The sequence below is a fragment of the Populus euphratica genome, unplaced genomic scaffold, assembly GCF_000495115.2.
Source record: "Populus euphratica unplaced genomic scaffold, PopEup_1.0 scaffold2.1, whole genome shotgun sequence".
NCBI classification, from domain to species: domain Eukaryota; kingdom Viridiplantae; phylum Streptophyta; class Magnoliopsida; order Malpighiales; family Salicaceae; genus Populus; species Populus euphratica.
The window spans coordinates 44,205-63,407 of NW_011499846.1; the positions used below are offsets into that span (position 1 = coordinate 44,205).

A 19,203-nucleotide genomic window follows, 5' to 3' on the forward strand; every position below is an offset into this window, starting at 1 on the left:
TTTTCAATTTTAATTACATTCTTTAGCATTAAGTTTTTTTGAAGATTTAACTTTTTAATTTTTTAATTTTTTTTTATAAAATTATCTCAATCTCATGACATGAACCGCATGTTTGACTAGTTAACTTCGTTGACTTAAGATTTTTTCTCATTTTTCTAATTGATTTTTTTCTTCTAAATTTTATTTTTTTAACATTTTGTTTTTTGATTTTTTTCTTCTAAATTTTATTTTTCAACATTTTGTTCATTGAGAATTAAACTTTATAATTTATTTTAGTTTATTTTTTACGAGATTGTTATTGTTTCATAACTCGGGTCATAAATTTGACAAGTTAACCCAAGTTTATTTGAGTTTTTTTTTGTATGATTTTCTTAATTGATTTTTTTTAATTTTTTTTATATTGAGTTGATTGAGAATTAAATTTTATTATTTATTTTAATTTATTTTTTTGTTGGATTATCACAATATCATAACCCAGGTAGTTGATTTGATAGATTAACTTAGTTGACTCAGGTTATTTTTTATCTGTTTTTTAATTGATAAAAATTATGGGGATAAAATTGATTAAAAAAATGAAATTGACAAAAAAAATAAACCTTTCAAGATAACTTTTTATTTAATTTGAATTTAAAATTATATGATCTAGTAGACTTGAGCTATCTAAAAGGAAGTTGGATAATTGTTAAAATAAATTCATTGTGCATCCGGGTTTGAACTTTATTATGCACGCCTGTCATCTCCGTGGTGCTTTATATGTTTAATGGGCTTGCAGGATAATAAATTCATTGTGCATCCGGGTTTGAATATCATTGTGCACGCCTGTCATTTCCGTGGTGCTTTACATGTTCATTGGGCTTGCAGGATGTTTAGTGGGTCGTGAGATTAGTCATAGTGCGCGCAAGCTGGCTCGGACATCCATGTAAATAAAAAAAATTAAAAAAAAAATCTGAAAGAAAAAATAAAAAACTGAATTAAAAAATAAAAAAAGAAGAAGAAGAAGAAAGCTTTAGTATACATGAACAATGAAGTTCCGTAATTCAGTTGATTTAGTCCGTTCAAGGCCAACTTTAATGATTATTTTAGAAAATTACCATAATAAAAAAAGAAAAAAGAAAAAAGAAAAAAGAAATTAAAAAGAGAAAGGGTTGAATTGGAAAAATGAAAATAATAAATAGTGAAGCTACATGATGTTTTTCAAGTTTTTTAATTGTACAAGGTAATTTCCACTCGCACCGCTTTTATCCCATCTTGAGCATGGAAAAGGGTGTCTTTTCCGAGGATATATCTCTCCTTTAGCTTCAAGTAGTCTATCCTCGTTCACAAATCCAAGTTTGCGATCATGTTTTCCGGCAAAGAATTTCCTTCTTCCTCATCATTCTTCGCTGCCTATGCCTCCATGGCTGGTTCAATAATGATGGCTCAATCCATCGCCAATCAACTAAGCCATCTCATACCCCACCATGTCAGAAACTACCTTGTATCAACTCTTCGTTACTTCTTTAAGCCTCAATCTCCTATTCTTACCTTAGTCATTGAAGAATCCACAGGAATTGCTCGAAACCAAGTCTATGATGCATCCGAGACTTACTTGTGCACTAAGGTGAGTCCCAATACAAAAAGGCTCAAAATTAGCAAAACCCCAACGGAGAAGAATTTGACGATCAAGCTTGAAAAGGGTGAGAAAATCGTTGATAATTATGAAGGGGTTGAGCTTCAGTGGAGATTAGTATTTGCAGAAGCTGAAAATAATGATTCCCACAATCCCTTTAAACCAAGGAATGTTGAGAAACGATGGTTCGAGCTAAGCTTCCACAGGGATCATAAGGAGCCAATACTGGGGTCTTACATCCCTTATGTTCTTGAAAAGGCAAAATCCATAAAAGAAGAAGTAAGAGTCTTGAAGATGCACACTCTTAACAATTCAACAGGCTATGGAGGAATCAAATGGGAGTCCATAAATCTTGAACATCCAGCAACATTTGAGACTTTGGCTATGGAGCCAGACCTGAAAAATATTGTTATAGAGGATTTGAATAGATTTGTTAAGAGAAAGGATTTTTATAAGAGAGTAGGGAGGGCTTGGAAACGTGGGTACTTACTATACGGGCCACCAGGGACTGGCAAATCAAGCTTGGTTGCTGCCATGGCTAATCACTTAAAGTTTGATGTGTATGATTTGCAGCTTGCAAATATAATGCGGGATTCTGACCTGAGAAGATTATTCCTGGCAACTGGGAATAGATCGATACTTGTGATTGAAGATATTGATTGTAGTCTGGATTTGCCTGATCGAAGACAGGTTTCTAAAGATGGAGATGGTCGAAAACAGCACGACGTGCAGGTAACAAATGCTGCTGCTAGATTTTATTTGTTTTTTTACTTGATTTTCGACGATTGTTAGGTAGCTAGGCATATTATTCACTGTTTGTTTCTCTCTCTTTTTACCGACCAGTAAGTTAATTGTTTTGCTCATTTTTCCCCAAGCCCACCACTGCCCAAACATTACGGGCCCACTACTACCACCTCCCCAAAGATCAGTTGATCATCCTTCCACCATCAGCTCCTGCACTACAAAAAAGATGTTAGATTTCTTACTCCCGAAGATTCGATTAGTATTTTGCTTACGGTGGAAAAACTTGGAGTGTCCGAACGATGATAGGGACAAATTATATTATGTGCTAAATGAAATGTATCCGCATAGTCACCCAGAGGCCCTCATCTCTTCTACTAGAACCATCGCTATCAAAAATCCTGGTAGATCCACTTTTTTCTCATGTGGGGAACTCTCTTTTTATTATCAGTGGATGGGTAAAGTCATCTTGATGATTGATGGCTGACATAGAAAGGCCTTTGTATTTGCCAAGAACTCGCCCTACATATATTTTACCTTTTCCGGTCAAGTCTCTGCATTATTGTATTATACGTCCAAAACATGCATCCACTGAAAAGCATTTTAGATGGTCATCATGACAAGACATGTAGGAAAAGATGGATTGGCATATTATAATTGTTAAGCCAAGCACGCAATGGAGTCTGCAATTGGCTTAAGATTCTCTCCTCTCTCGTTTGTCACTAGGATGCTGGCACAAGTCTTGATCAGTCTTGTATATGCATGCGTTTCTCTTAGCACCATGAATTATTATTTTTAAAAGACAATATTATTTTGTTCGACAGTATTATCCATGAACTCCATTTCTTTCCAAGCGAGAGAGATTTAAAAGTAGCAACTAAAGCTTCCAAAGATTACGAAGTAATGACAGTGAGAAAGCTTTCCAAGTCCAGCATACACCCATTTCATTACTCTGGAGCAGACCTTGCTCTAAACTAAAACAGAAAGATTCAGAGACTAGCACTATCGACGCTACATTTTAGATCCCTATACTACATTGAAATGAGCAATCGATCAAATTCACTTGGATAATCATCAATTAATATTGGTGCAGTAAACCATCTCTTTAGATTAACGTGTGGGTGTCCAGACTAGCTTGCACGTACCACGACTAATCCCACGGGCCCTGAAGTGCAGTAAACCATCTCTTTGTTGATAACGGTGGTGGTTCAATCCTAATCTAATTATCTGTGTTTTATACAGTTGACACTGTCCGGCTTACTTAACTTCATAGATGGATTATGGTCTAGTTGCGGGGATGAAAGAATCATCATATTTACCACCAACCATAAAGATAGGCTAGACCCTGCTCTGTTGCGTCCGGGACGCATGGACATGCACATTCACATGTCCTACTGCACAACTCATGGGTTTAGAGTGCTGGCCTCCAATTACCTGGGCATTAATGGTTATCATACACTCTTTGGAGAAATCGAGGACCTGATTAAAACTACAGAGGTCACCCCTGCACAATTGGCTGAGGAGCTAATGAAGAGTGAAGATTCTAATATTGCTCTTGAAGGGGTTGTGAAACTACTGAAGAGGAAGAAACTAGAAGGCGATGAACTCTTCGATGAAGGTGCTAAAAAGGTTGGGATTCAAGAAGCAAAAAAGCAGAAAGTTGAGAACAAGCGTAGAGTATCTGTTAGAATTAATAGCGGAAGGAAGACCAACAAGAGAAGATGTTCCTAATCTGTTATTGCAAGAGAAGATGCTATCGGCTAGGTTGATGAATGTTTCAGGCTGAAGGAAATTCCCACTCCGAAACTATAACAGAAACTTTTATTGCTTTGTAGCCTAAAAAACTATTAGTACAAATGGGAATCCTGTTTCAAAGTTTGATCGCAATAACTAAAAGGGCTGTTTGATTGTTTGTTAATGTAGAAGATTCTGCTTGCTTTTAAGAAATTTTGTGATTTTAAAAAAATATGTTTATATATATATATATATATATAGTTAAAACTGATATAAAACGGATTTTTATATGCAAAATAAATGAAAAACAATTCTTTATAAATAAAAAACATGTTACAGCTTCTATAAAATCAAGTTTGGAAACGTACTTATGTATTAATTATGTATTGCTAGTCTATTCTCAATAAAACTCACTTGTGTGAATGAGTGTTTTTAAAAATATATTAATGGTTGTTTTTTAAAGTATTTTTTATTTTAAAATATATTAAAATAATAATTTTTTTATTTTTTAAAAATTATTTTTAATATCAATATATCAAAATAATTTAAAAATATTTAAAAAAATATTAATCTGAAATAAAGAAAAAAATTTATATTTATGCTAGGTAAGAACATGAGGAAACATAGTTTTTTTAAATGTAGAAAAATATATAGATTTTAAAGAATTATTTGATATTGTCATTAACTTTCAAAACACAATTATATTTAAATTTTTTTTATAAAGATAAATTTTTCTATTAATATATTTCTTATTTGTCTTAATTAATGCTATATTTTTAGTTGAAATCATTATTTATATTAAAAAAATATTTTATAATTGTTAAAGTAAGTTAAAACAAATATCAAAATAGTATTTCCATTGAAATCTAGAAATTTCATATTTATAAATTTACGTTCAAAATACATTTAAAATTTTTTAATAATAAAACATTGATTTAAATCAAATTTTCATGAATAATTTACTATTATTATTTTCATATTAGATACATGATGATAAAAAAAATTACTAAAATTCAAATAAAAATTGATAATAATATTTAGAATAAATAAATCTAGTAAAATTTTATTGGACGGTAAAAAACAAGGAAAAAACTTTAAAAAGAAGGGAGAAGGGCCAGAATAGCACTTGACCACAAACGCGCGCGCTAGAAGCCAAGAGCTCGTGTGCCTGGCCCTGATTTAATTTGATTGAAACAAAAACAAAACAAAAAAAAAAAACAAAGTTAAAGACGACAGGTCATCTTCAAAAATTAAATGTTGTTATGAGGTCCCGAACGCGCGGCATTTTATGACGCCGCGCGTGTCTATGGTAAATGAATCACAACAATATCAATTAAAATGCTTCACTATTTATATAAACAGTAAATCTGGTAATTTAACTGCAAGCAATCGATCTCCTCCCTCTCTCTTAGTGTTGTCTCGTTCAAGGGAAACAAAACGCACCACCAACAGGCACAAAAAGGAAACCAAAAAGATAAAAGGAAAAACTTCATTTATCAATGTAATAATTAGCAGTGATTTTTGCAGTTTCTTTTCCAACAAGTAAAAATAGCTTAATTAATTAGAATATAAATTTGTTATTTATAAATTAACAATTTTAATTTTATAAATCTTAAAATTATTAAAGATTTATATAACTGTTAATTTAAAATTTATAAAATTAATTAAAATATGCATGAACTTACCTGAAATCTACATTAATAAAAAAAATATTATTATTATATATCAATTAAGTTGTGCCAGAGTGGTTTCAAGCATACGTGGTGTCAATGGTTACTAGTTTTTTCTTTGTTAAAAAACATGATCTATCCTATGTTTCTCTAATCATTGACTTGCCGATGATGTCAAGTTTGATTAGGATGAAGGAGACGGTGACAAAAGGTTTAGTAGCGGAGGTTTCATGGAAATTTGTTCATCGAGACGGTGAAACTATCATCAATGGCAACAGTTATTATGAATTAAAGTTTGAAGAGGAATATTCGGAAATAATCATGAACAAGTATTTAAGAGAAACATGATGCTTATTTACAAGGACAAAGGGAGTTGCCGATGTACACGAGAAAGATGGGTGGTGGTCGGAGTAGAATATTTTTTAATCATCCTTGACATCCTTGCCCCTTCTATAGGCTTGTCATCGACTGCGAGAAGGCCATCTAAGTATAAGTTGGAAGCTATTTTTTAAAATATTTTTTTTTATTTAAAATTTATTAAAAAGTTATTTATTTTTTAAAATATTTTTTTTATTTAAAATTTATTAAAAAATTATTTTTTTAAAAAAAAATTATGTTTTATATCAGCTAATTCAAAAAAATTGATAATAACATGAAATATATTTAAGATTAGATTAAATATGTTATAATGTACTTAGATCATATTTTTTTGAAAAATATTCTTCAACATAAATTCTATAACATGTAATTGATGAATAAAAAAATAATCTTGAAAAAATCATTGCTTGATGGAATTCCCAAACCTAAACTAAAATCAGATACCAAAATTGAAAGATCATAAGCTTGTTTTATTAAATTTATATAACGGTGCTTTGAAAGGTAAAAATTACGGCCATAGGACACCAAAGTTTTTAGAATAAAGAGGAACTAGACAATGGAAGCTTGATGTTAAAACATGCCTGGTTTCTTCATAATTATCTTTAACTTTTTTTTTTAAATTGAAAAAAATTAATTGTAATTATGATTAATTTGTATTAATTCCTTGTCTCAATCTTTAGCCTCCTTGTAGACAGTGAGTGAGGGCTTTTATTTTGCAACAAAAGGGAGAAACCATTTGCTCTCTCCTCTTTCTTTGTTTTCATTAATTGTTCTTCCAACTCTAACTTTAAGTTTGTAAGTCTTGATTAAAATACATTCTCATACTAAGATTTAAATTGTTGTTATCTACTTTTTATCCCATAAAAAATCAAGAAAAAAAATAAAATCTAAAAAAACAAGAGGATTTACTTGAAGAAAGTGTTGAAGATTGTCCAAGTTAACAGTGAAAGACTAAAATGACAAGTAGAAAAGCTGAAGAACCAAAATGCATATGATTGATAAAATTAACAAACCAATTTTGATTGACAAATAGACTATTTAGTGAAAATATTTTTATTTGGGACAAAAAAATATAAATTTGGATAAGGAAGGATTCAATGAGAATTTTGAAAGGCTTAATTAAGTATATATTGAGTAATTGCAAGAAAAAATTGATATTTAAAGTCAATTTAGGCTTTAATTAAAAGAAATTAAAAGAAATTAAATTCTAAAGGTTGATTTGCAATTTTAAAAAGTTAATTTGGTCATATCAAGAGCTTGATTATATAAATATTGAAGTATGATGGACAATTAGAAATTTGATTGAAAAAATCTTAAATCAAAAAACAAACTAAAAAAATATGTGATTGTAGAAGTTGAAATTGATCAAGTCATTGGCTAAATTAAGTAGCACTTTTAGGTGAATGAAAGTGATATTTCCAATCACTTCTAGAGCTGTAACTACCACCATTCAATTGAAAAACACTCAATTTGCAAAGATAAATTATTACCATCAAATATTTACATTTTATTTTCTTCAACGAACTCAATAACATCTTGTTTCTGATTAACCATCACTGCATTTTCAGATTCTAAGTTGATCAGGTTGACAATTTCATATTAATGAACATAAAACTACAAATCTTCAAATTAAGAAAGGTTGGATCCAAATAAAAGATGTGTACTTTCTCTACTAATATCAAATGGTCTTCAACAATGATGACGTCAGAATTGCTCTGATGAAGGCTCAAAAGTAATTTACTCAATCATCTATGATTGTGATACTCATTTTACAAAAGCACTAACCTTTTTTGTGTATTTACTTTTTAATCCTTCTTATTAGGTTCTTATTAAGGGTTGATCATATTTATCTCAAGATCAAAAACTTAGAAACAAGCTCAATAGTCTTTATGTCTGGAAAAATTACCAAAACCTCCAAAAATTAAATTTGTTGCAAAATCACTATTGAAAAACCAACATATGTACAAAGCTCAAAACTGTAAAATGTACTCCAAAACCCTCTAATTTTGATCAAAGAGTTAAGCTTTCATCAATTTATATTTGAATTCATCATAAACCCTAGCAAAATCTTATAAATACCCCCTAAAAAATTAGAGGAGAGAGGGGAAAAAAAGAAAGAAAAGGTTGATAAATGAACTGTAAGTGTGAAAGTTTAAGAACCTAGCACAATGATTTCTTTAGCTTTCATGGGTAACAAGCTTGTGAAATTAATACTTTACAAGGAAAGTAAAAAAGGTAGCAGCTACTCTAAGGGTTCAAAAATATACTTTCTAGGCTAAAAGTGAAGTTTATATGGCTTGCTTGAGTGTGTTTTTTTATTATTATTATTATCATTTGATTTGTATTTATGTTTATAAATATGGTGATGAGATTTAGAATGCCTAGCAAATAGTGTTATGGTTGCTCCTTTTGTTATTATGATAATTTGATTATGTTTTTTGGAGCTTTTTTTTATAATGTTTTAAATGTGATAAAAATCTTTTATTATTATATATATATGTTGTTTTAATTTAACTTATGCAATTGCATGCTGAAAAAATAATATTTATCTTAGATTTGTTAGGTTTATTCATGACCAAAATGAGCCTATAAAAAATAATTTTAAATTCATATTGTATGAATGACACGACTAAAAGGTTGATGTCTTCTCCCAAGTGCAGGAGTGTCGAAGTAATAAATAACTCGACAAGACCGGGGTCGAACCACATGGAGGTTAATTGTACAAATTATAAATAACAATAATACAATAACAATAATAATAACAATAATACAATAACAATAACAACAACAACAACAACAACAACAACAACAACAACAACAAGTGTTATACAACATAAATCAAGATTAGTCATTTAACAAGCAAAGTATTAAAGAGTGAACAAGATAGCAAATATAAAACATGTTAGTATCAAACATTAAAGTCCATATTAAGTTTACATTATACTTATTCTTACACCATTAGTGTAACCTTTTCACCTTGACATAATTAACTTAGCTAGACATAATGAAAGAAAGCAAAATAGATAAACAAAATAAGAACATAAAAGTTAACTAAGTAAAGGAAAGGAAATGAAAGGCATAAACTTAATATTAATGAAAACAAAGCATAAAAAATACAAAGAGAGAAAGGAAGAGCATGATCTTGATCTGAACACCAAGATGCCTAAATGCATGGCAAATGCCTCCTTTTATAGGCCAAAAATGGGAACTATTGATTTGATGACTAATTGATAAGTGGGTGACCAACTTTTGACTTGGTGACAATCCTTATCTTCTCTTGTCTGCCCAAAACGTCATTGATAACGTCAAAATTGGAGCCAGTTGCAAACATGAAAGTTGTAGGCAATTGTCTCAGCTTTCTTGTGTAAAACATTCAGCTCATTTGGACTTCTAGAACTCCAGATATGGCCAAAATACCGAACAGTGCTCGGGCTGGAAGACAGATTCGGGCTTCTTTGTTGTTGCTACTATTTGGACTTGATAATGGCCTTTTTAGATCTTGGGCTCCATATGAAAGTTGTAGGCCTATGTCTTACCTTTCCATCCATATAAATTGGACCTAAATCTGAGATATATAGCTCTAGATATGACCCAATTACCGAACAGTGTTCCGGTTTGGATTGCACCGACATCTCTTTTCTAAGTTTGACCATCTCTTTGCCTTTGCAATTTAAGTTCTTAAAGTCATCAATCAATCCTTTCATTTATGTGATAGGCCTGCATTTAAAATGAATATTTACCATAAATTAAAGGTATCTTATATTATTAGATATGTTATTATAAAACATGCTTTAGTTAAGGAGTTATTGATACTTCAAGTGCAAAATGATGATATAAAACCATGATAAGAATACACTTTTAAGTACTAATCAATGAACATGTAGGCTATTTTAAGTTGATAATTTTTAGATTTGGAACATCTTGCATAATCTAGATGATCTGATATGGTTTCTTGGTTCTTTTGATTCAAATATGCTTGGTTATAATAATATGGTTTGTTACAACTTAAAAAGCATATTTTAGAGGCCTAAAATGCTAATTTTGGATTTGATAATGGTTGGTTCTATATTTGGGCATTTTTTAGGTTCTAAGACAATGTATTATTTTCTTGGAAAAAAACATTGCCTTAGTCCCATGATTTGGATCTATTTTGGTCCAATTCTTTGTACAAAATCCTTCAAGCGAATTTATTAGTTAATAATTTAGGTTTTATTTACATCAATAACATATTTTCAATTGATTTTAATTATTGAGTTTTGGTTTTGAATCAAAATCTATTTTGATAAAATCATGGTTTTTGATTGATAATTGAAATGCATGAAAATTAAATTGTTGATTCTTGCATGATTTCTAACATGTTTCTATCCTTGGTTTGTCTATATCTGGTTTGATTTGAAATTTGTGTTGTTAGTTCATATTGAATGTTCTTTATTTTTTGGGGTCTTAATCTATTTTAACAAAAAAAAATTGAGTTTTTGTGTGATTTTAAGTTTGATTTTATTCTAGATTTTAGTTTAGGTTCCAGTTTATTTTGTGGGTCAAACTAATGGATTTTGATTTGGTTTATGATTGAACTAAAACTTTTGGGTCAACTTGGTCAGGTCAAAAGTTGAGACCTTGTTTGATTGATAATATTTTTACTAAAAGTTTTCGATGGCTTAAGGGTGTGTTTAACAAACACTCCTTAAACCTATTATAATAGTTTTGGTTTTATGAGAAAATAAGTTTTTGTTAAACATGATCTTAAATTTTTTTTTTGCATACAGTCCAATTCTTATATTTTTTTTTTTTTTGCATACAGTCCAATTCTTACAAAAAAAAATTACATGTTATTCATAAAAAAAAATTAGCATTATTTTAGAAAAATTTATTAATAAAATGCTTTTATTTTCTAGAATAGATGAATCATGTTAAAGCACCTACATGGATTCTTTTTATAAGATTTTATTTAGATATATGAGTATATGTAAACAAAAACATTATTAACATATGCTAGAATAAATAATTTTAATAACATATATGCACAAAAAATTATTAATATATAAACATATCATTAATAATAACTAAATAAGTTATAAAATAATGAAAACAAATATTTTCAAGCCATAAAATAATGAAAATAAATATTTTCAAGCCATACATCCATGTATATAGCAAATAAATTTTTGCAACACTATGAAAAATCTGGGCTTCTATATGTAATTACAATTTTATCATTACTTGTGGTGTGTTTTGAATTATATATGGTTTAAATATTACAAAAATCATAACCTAATGGTTTTTTTTTTAATATTATCCAAATACTAACCAAAGTAGCTTTTTCACCTTAATGACCTACTCATTTTGTTCGGATCAAATAGTTATCTATTGGATTTGGATACCAGTTCCATCCCCTGGATGAAAGGACATAACTGAAACATATTTGGTATTTTTTAGATCTTTCTTAAGAAAATAAAGTAGAACGAGATGCGAATGAAAATAAAAAAATATAAAAAAATAACAAAGTATCAAATTAGAATGCAGTATAAATGAAATAAATATTCCATGTCCTTCCATGAAATTTCCAAAAAATTAAGAACTCGTATAGTGACTTCATCAATTGGATCATCTTGGTCTCCAGGGACCATGGTAGAATTGTTGGCACATTCTATAAATAAACTGTTTAAAATAGAAATAAATAAAGAATTGGTTTCGAGATGTTAAAACAATATCTTTAAAGTATTTATTTATTTCATATATATATATAAAAATTATAATACAACTAAATCCTTTGAATCTTTAAAAAAATAAAAAAAATACAAAGGGAAGAAAATATGTTATATAGGCACACTAGCAATCATAAATGTTAAAATTAATTATGAAAATCAAATAAATTAATTCAAAAAACAAATTAATTTCACTAAAAAATTAAGTTCCAAGTAACTAAGTCCCAAGTGTTATCTTGTTATTTTTTAATATTACAAATATCCATATAATAATATTAGAAAGTCAACTAGAAGACTTTATCCATTATGGCTTTCACTTAACTTACTATATAATAAAAACTTATATTTATAAATACTTAGAAAATAATGTTTTTTTTTTAATATGGGATAGATGTCTTTTCTATTCTTTATTTTTTTTTACAAATTACACCAAACACATTATAGAATGCAAATTAGAGTCCAACGCATTATAATAATAAACTAGCCAAATTTATTAATTAAGAAATAAAAAGATAATATTTATAAAATGAATTTAGAACTATATTAACAGCCACGCTAATTAAAGTTTAATGTGGAAAGTTACTTTTATTAAATAGTGATTTAATGCAATTAAAGTTTAAAGCTTCAAGAAGATTATGAGAAATAATGAAAGGAGAATTTGCAAGCATAATGCTGTAAAAATATGGGCTCAGGTGTTATTTTACATGAAGTGAAAGATTGGTGTTTATAGAAAAAATAGCTGAAGTGTTAGACCGTAGTTACTCACACAAAAGAAACAGAGATATAAAGATAATAATTAAAGTTATGTTGCCGTATCACAAGCAATATCTATCTGAAGCTCCCCTACGTACCATTATACATGTTAATTATACACATACATACATACATATATGTATGTATGTATGTGTGTGTGTGTCTATATATATATAGGATTAAAATTCATGCATATCACAATCCACATTAATTGAACCATAAACACCATGTTATTTTCCTAAAAATAATAAATATTATGCATGCAATCACCACATTTTTCTCCCCTTTGGCACGTCAAAAGGGAAGGCATCAAATAACTAATAGATCCACTAACCAAAAAGCACATAAGTTCAAATGAAAATTAATTGGAACGTTCAATAAAAGCACATGAAATGATGGCATGATTTGTATATAATGAGGAGGCCTTATCTTTCTGATGCCCAATTCTTTCTGATTTTACTTGTCACAAGATGCAATGCTCTCCACCTTTAGGAGTAGAGGGATTTCTCCGGTAGCAACAATGCTTGAAAGCTTGAAACTGATTTGGAAGGAAATGGAAACTCAAGTGTTCTCGCTTAACCGCGTGGAAATAGGAACCACCAAGTGGCTAGAATTTGTGGTCATGGGAATTGTTGATGGAGTAGCTAGAGAGTTCGAGGCAATTGCATGGAACAAAACTTTGCTTATACTTGTTAAGTTGACCCAGAAGGCCTTTCACATTGGCGGTGACATCATATATTACTTCAGTACCCTTGTCTTAAGAATCACTTTATAAGAGGATGCTCTAGGGCTGTTGTTTTTGTGCTTCTTTGCCTTCTCTACTCGTTTAGCTCTGGATTAGGTAAGACCACAATTGCTCAAATGGTCTTCAATGATAGAGAAATAGAGGACAGGTTTGAGAGAAGAATGTGGATATCTGTTTCTCAATCATTTGATGAAGAACAAATCATGAGAAGTATGCTGAGAACCTTGGGAGATGCAAGTGTAGGAGATGATCGAGGTGAATTGTTGAGGAAAATAAACCAGTACCTTTTAGGTAAGAGGTACTTGATTGTGATGGATGATGTATGGAGTTTAGCTGGCAATTGGTGGAGCAGAATCTCCGAAGGGTTGCCCAAGGGTAATGGAAGTAGTGTTATCATCACTACAAGGTTCGTGGAAGTCTTAAGAAAGATGGAAGTGAGTGAAGCCAGGATGCATCAGCCCAATATCCTCAACGACAATAATAGCTGGTTGCTATTTCGTAAGATAGCATTTGCAGCAAGTGGAGGTGAGTGCACAAAACCTGAGCTAGAAAAGATTGGTAAGGAGATTGTGCAAAAGTGTAATGGTCTTCCCTTAGCAATCAAAGCAATTGGAGGAATGTTGCTCTATAAATCACATTATCATGAGTGGAGACGAATTGCAGACAACTTTCGAGATGAATTAGGAGAAAATGATGACACGGTAATGCCCTCACTTCAATTGAGTTATGATGAGCTCCCCCCATACCTGAAGTCTTGCTTCTTGAGTTTCTCTCTATATCCAGAGGATTGTGTTGTGACAAAAGAGCAATTGGTACATTGGTGGATTGGAGAGGGATTTGTACCGCTAAGAAGTGGAAGACCATCGACTGAAGCTGGGGAAGATTGTTTCTCAGGGTTAACAAATCGATGTTTGGTAGAAGTTGTTGAAAAGACTTACAATGGAACTATCCTCACCTGCAAGATTCATGATATGGTTCGTGAATTGGTTATCAAAATGGCTGAAAATAATGCATTCTTTAAAGATAATGGTAGAGGCTGCCACCATTTTGGAATTGACACCAAAATGGATCCAAAGCAACTTGTTGCCAATCACAAGTTCCGAGCATTATTGTCCACGACCAAGACTGGTGAAGTGAACAAGATATCATCAAGCATTGCAAACAAGTTCAGTGAGTGCAAATACTTGCGAGTCTTAGATCTTCACAAATCAATTTTCGAAATGTCTCTCACAAGTCTATTATCTGATATTGGTTTCCTTCAGCATTTGGCATACCTTAGCTTAAGCAACACCCATCCTTTGACTCAACTCCCACCTTCACTTGAGAACCTTAAAAACCTTGAGATTTTGAACTTGAGTTTTAGTCAAAATCTGAAAGTATTGCCTCCTTATCTCACAAAATTCAAGAAACTCAGGGTCTTAGATGTTAGTCACTGTGGCTCACTTGAATACTTACCTAAAGGCTTAGGAAGGCTTTCAAATCTTGAAGTTCTTTTGGGATTTAGACCTGCCAGAGCAAGCCAGTTAGAAGGATGTCGGATTGCAGAGTTGAGAAATTTGAGTCGACTTAGGAAACTTGGTCTGCACCTAGTTTGGGATGATGAGATTGGAGATAGTGAGGTCAGTGCTTTGGTAAACCTTCAACAAATTCAATTCCTAACAGTAAGTTGCTTTCATAGCCATGGTAGTGGTCTTGTAGATAAACTGGATAAACTCTACCCTCCACCGGAGCTCCATGAGCTCTGTCTCCAATTTTATCCGGGGAAGCCAAGTCCTGCCTGGCTCAATCCCATTTCACTTCATATGTTAAGATATCTCTGGATATCGTCTGGAAATCTGGCTAGGATGCATGAAGCCTTTTTTGGAGAGAATAATAGTGCATGGAAAATTGAGGGATTGGTGTTGGAATCTCTCTCAGATTTAGAAATGGAGTGGGAAATGGTGCAACAAGTGATGCCATCTCTGAAGATTGTAAATGCAAGTTGGTGTCCAAATTTGGTGTCTTTCCCCATTGAAGATGTTGGATTTAGAGGGGGGGTTTGGACAAAGGGTGAACACCGGAGGTAATATTGTAAAATCAATGCAAGTTGTAACAGTACCATGTATCACACTATCGTTTTATGTTTTATCCATGTGAGATTGATTATTCTTGATTTTTCCTGGTAATTCTTTATCCAGTAAAATATAGCCACACTAGCCATTGTGTGTTTCCATCTGTTTCTTCGCGGATAGAACCTTTCTTGCTGTCCAGGTCTGTCAGCACATTGATTTCCTGGTTGTATTTGATGTATCTGCCTTAAAAATTACCATTTCTTTCTGTCCTCTCTTTTAAAACTCATGAATACTCTCAGACTGTTCTTACATTTGAATAGGGAATTCAAACAGATGTTAACAGTGCGAATTGTATGCTAGGGATAGCTCCTTTAGTTCTACCCAGAAACTTGTTTAAAAGATCGCGTTTGATTTCCTGTTGGTTTGAAGCTGCTGCCGAATGAAAAATCCTATGCTATCAATTAATTCCAAAAAAAAAAAATACGTAAAAAAAATAATAATTCTAACCTGCTAGAGTGATCGCTCTGGGTACTTCTGATACTTGGAACTCTGAAGAGGGATGTTTACTTGTGGTTTCTGTCGAAAATCTGATTATTTTTGGGTTGTATACAACTTTATGCCCATTAAAACCCAACTGAACAGTCACCCACTGAGTTCTGCCCTTTGGTTTCGGTTTTTGAATCTTCCTATTTTGCTTTTGTTACTTGCCTGTGAAGGATTTGCTATCAATGAGAGCACTGCTGTGACGTTTGCACTGCACTTTCAGATTTTCAGTTATTTGACTCCTGCAATCGTCTCCCAGACTGTATCTACTTTTGCTGTTGTGGACTGTCGTTGTTTCTTGTGTCACATCCACTTCATTGATTGGGCTGAGGAGATCTTTCGCACTCTCGAGCTGCTGAGAATTTCTTCTTGTGGTAGAATTTCAATCTTGCCATTCATAATGGAGAGATTTTCAATCTTGCAGCAGCTCCTTGCTACGGTTGCCATTGTCTTCTTGGGTTTTGGGGATTGCAGGATTGTGCTTCAGGCTCCCAGTACAATCATGTACTTTCTCCCATTTCTCCTCTGCTGTGCGTCTCTCCGAGTTGCTGTAATATTATTGCAATCTCAGCTGCCTGTGACTTGGTATTCTTCTACAAATCTTTTACGAGATTATAATAATAACCTCTATAAAAAAAAATTAAAACAAGTTATGACATTCAAATCTTAATAATTCAATGTCAAAAGATATCAATGAAAAAATAATTAAAAAAACCTTAAAAAAACTGAATTTAAATTAAGTTAATATTCAGACTTGAGTCAAGAAATTGAGATTACTTTGTAGAAAATAAACACAAAATATTCACAAAGCAAAACTCTCAATTATAAAAAATTTAAAAACAAAACAAATAATAATCAAAATATTTAGAAACAATTCTAGTATAAAAATTAAATGAAAAAAAAATAAATAGGAACTAAATTGAAAAATAAATCAAATTAAAAAAAAGAGATAAAAGAACAACAATAAAAAGGATGAGGATCAAAATTAAATAAAATATAAATGAAATAAAATATTAAGAGACAAAATAAAAAAAATATAAATCAAGAAAATGATAAAAAAAAATTAAAAGAACTAGGATCAAATTGAATTAAAAAAAATAAATAACATAAATGTTCAAGGATGAAATTAAAAAATAAATAAACTTCATAAAACATTAAAATTAATTTAAATAAAAATAAAAATAAAAATAAATACAAACTAGGCGAAACTAGGCGACATAATTGAATTTTAACTAGATTAGGACAAGTTCTGAGATTAAAAGAGAGAAAAGAGATGGAAAAAAAATCAACTTCACTAAACTGACATAAATCTGACAACACATGCCAACCCTATCAGTTGTGCCACCACCGGATGCTTTGGATAACATGACAATTAGATTTTTTGGCGTAGTACTAAGTTACAATCTCTATTCAAAGGGCTTATTGAACATCCACTCACTAGTACAAGGTTTTTTTTATTATTATTATTTTATATTTGTTAATAAATTAAATTTTTAGTCATTCAAATTGAATGTAATTGAAAAACCATAAGGAAAATAAGAATTTGGCCTAGTACATGATTTTTAATTTTTTTTATAAAAAACTTTTCAAAGCAATGGAGTCATTTTATTATGCTAAATAAAAGTAAAAGACTGAAAAGCATCTGGACATCAACTTTAAAAGAATTTTCTTTAAGTGTATTTAAGTAATTTAACTATTTTGAAAAAGAAAAAAAAAGATTAAAATGCTCATGTATGTCAATTTTTTTTATTTAAAGGATAAATAAATTATTTTATTGTGAAAATAAATATGAAAATATTGTTATATCCCCCTTCAATTTTGGTAAAACCAGTTGAAAATTGTGAAATGACCATTTCGCTCCCAAACAACACATTTTGGGTTAATATAATGGAGAACAAAAACATCATTTTACCATGCAACATGAATAATTTTTTCTTTATTATTATCATTTGCTTTTGCTTTGATAATAATGTTTTTGTTTTCAAGAACAACATGATTCCTTGAGTAAAAAATAATGACAATTAAGATAAATATCCATAAATATCATAATAACTTGAATTAATAAGGAAAAGGTATATTTACTTTAATAAAAAAACTCAATTTTTATTCACATTTTTTGTTATGAAATCATTTTTTATTAAAAGCATTGTTTTTAAATAAAAATTATTATAATTGTGAATGAATTTTTTAATAAAAAAGATTAAAAAAATCATGAATGGATCATTTCTACATATTTTTATGAATCAATGTATGACTTATGCCAACATTAACGTAAGTGAACAGTACCGTATGGATGATTAATGTCGTATAAGTGAATAGTAACCGTATACATGAATAACCTTTGTGTATTAACAACACTAATCAGAAAGTTCTGATACCACTGTTAGGATGCTAGCATGCAAATCCGACAAGACAAAAGGTAAGTGACAATTTAAAATGAGAAATGAAACACACAAGAATTTACGTGGTTCATCCAATTGGGCTACGTCTATAGGTAAGTATAGAAAGATTTTACTAAGTAATGTGGGAATACAACTTTTTTCTTATAATAGAAGAACAACAAAAATATTTCTATTATTAGAAGAAAACACCTCACTTACTATCTCACAAATACCTCATAATTTTATGGGATTATTCTTCTTTCATCCTCTTTTTTTTTTCTCTTGTGGTGTGTACAATGCTTGGATGCATTGACTATTTATAGGCAAATATCTATATAAAAGATAAGGACAAGGTAGGTGGCACCAAATTGATACCGAATATTATTGACAAATTAATGCCTAATATTATTAATAAAATATTGTTGATTTTGTCAACAGATGGTTTCACAAAATCTTTCTGCCTGGAAGACTTTTGCTTGAGTGCTTCTTTAACTCTATTTTGACTTCTCTGGTAATGCCATCAAAGATAGCAATGGATTTTGAAGGGGACATGATGCCCTGAAGTTACCCCAGTTGTAATAAAAAAGCCAGCTTGAGTGTAGTTTGCTTATTGCAACGTAGCAAGAAACAGGTGTCACTTCCTGAAGCTGTCTGTCGAGAGGAAGTACTGATATTTTTTGGATTTTTGTAAGGAAATGTGACAGTTAAGAGTGCTGATGGGGCGTAATATTCAATTTTCTGTTATGGAAACGAAGTGGTGGAATTCCACTCTCTCCTCCTAAAAATCTCTTCCTGTCTTGGCAAAGAACAGCTACCGAAAAACAAAAAAACAGACCCACTGGCTATCTATGGCTTATAAGAAATGGTCAAGAAAAACATATTAACAGAAATAA

At 30.7% G+C, this 19,203-nt stretch overlaps 3 protein-coding genes across 3 annotated transcripts; all 3 read left to right on the forward strand.

Annotated features, from left to right (window-relative positions):
• Positions 1 to 1,192: 1,192 nt before the first annotated feature.
• Positions 1,193 to 4,266, forward strand: LOC105128443 (putative cell division cycle ATPase). Its single transcript, XM_011030118.1, has 2 exons — positions 1,193 to 2,341; positions 3,593 to 4,266. Exons 1-2 carry the CDS (start codon positions 1,340 to 1,342, stop codon positions 4,079 to 4,081), a joined length of 1,491 nt encoding a protein of 496 aa, XP_011028420.1. The 5' UTR covers positions 1,193 to 1,339; the 3' UTR covers positions 4,082 to 4,266.
• An 8,726-nt stretch (positions 4,267 to 12,992) lies between these two features.
• Positions 12,993 to 15,548, forward strand: ZAR1 (HOPZ-ACTIVATED RESISTANCE 1). Its single transcript, XM_011030131.1, has one exon. The coding sequence runs from the start codon at positions 13,452 to 13,454 to the stop codon at positions 15,399 to 15,401; it is 1,950 nt and encodes a 649-aa protein (XP_011028433.1). The 5' UTR covers positions 12,993 to 13,451; the 3' UTR covers positions 15,402 to 15,548.
• Positions 15,549 to 15,825: 277 nt separating this feature from the next.
• Positions 15,826 to 16,483, forward strand: LOC105137902 (uncharacterized). Its single transcript, XM_011043843.1, has 2 exons — positions 15,826 to 16,303; positions 16,404 to 16,483. Exons 1-2 carry the CDS (start codon positions 15,946 to 15,948, stop codon positions 16,481 to 16,483), a joined length of 438 nt encoding a protein of 145 aa, XP_011042145.1. The 5' UTR covers positions 15,826 to 15,945.
• The last annotated feature ends 2,720 nt before the right edge of the window (positions 16,484 to 19,203 follow it).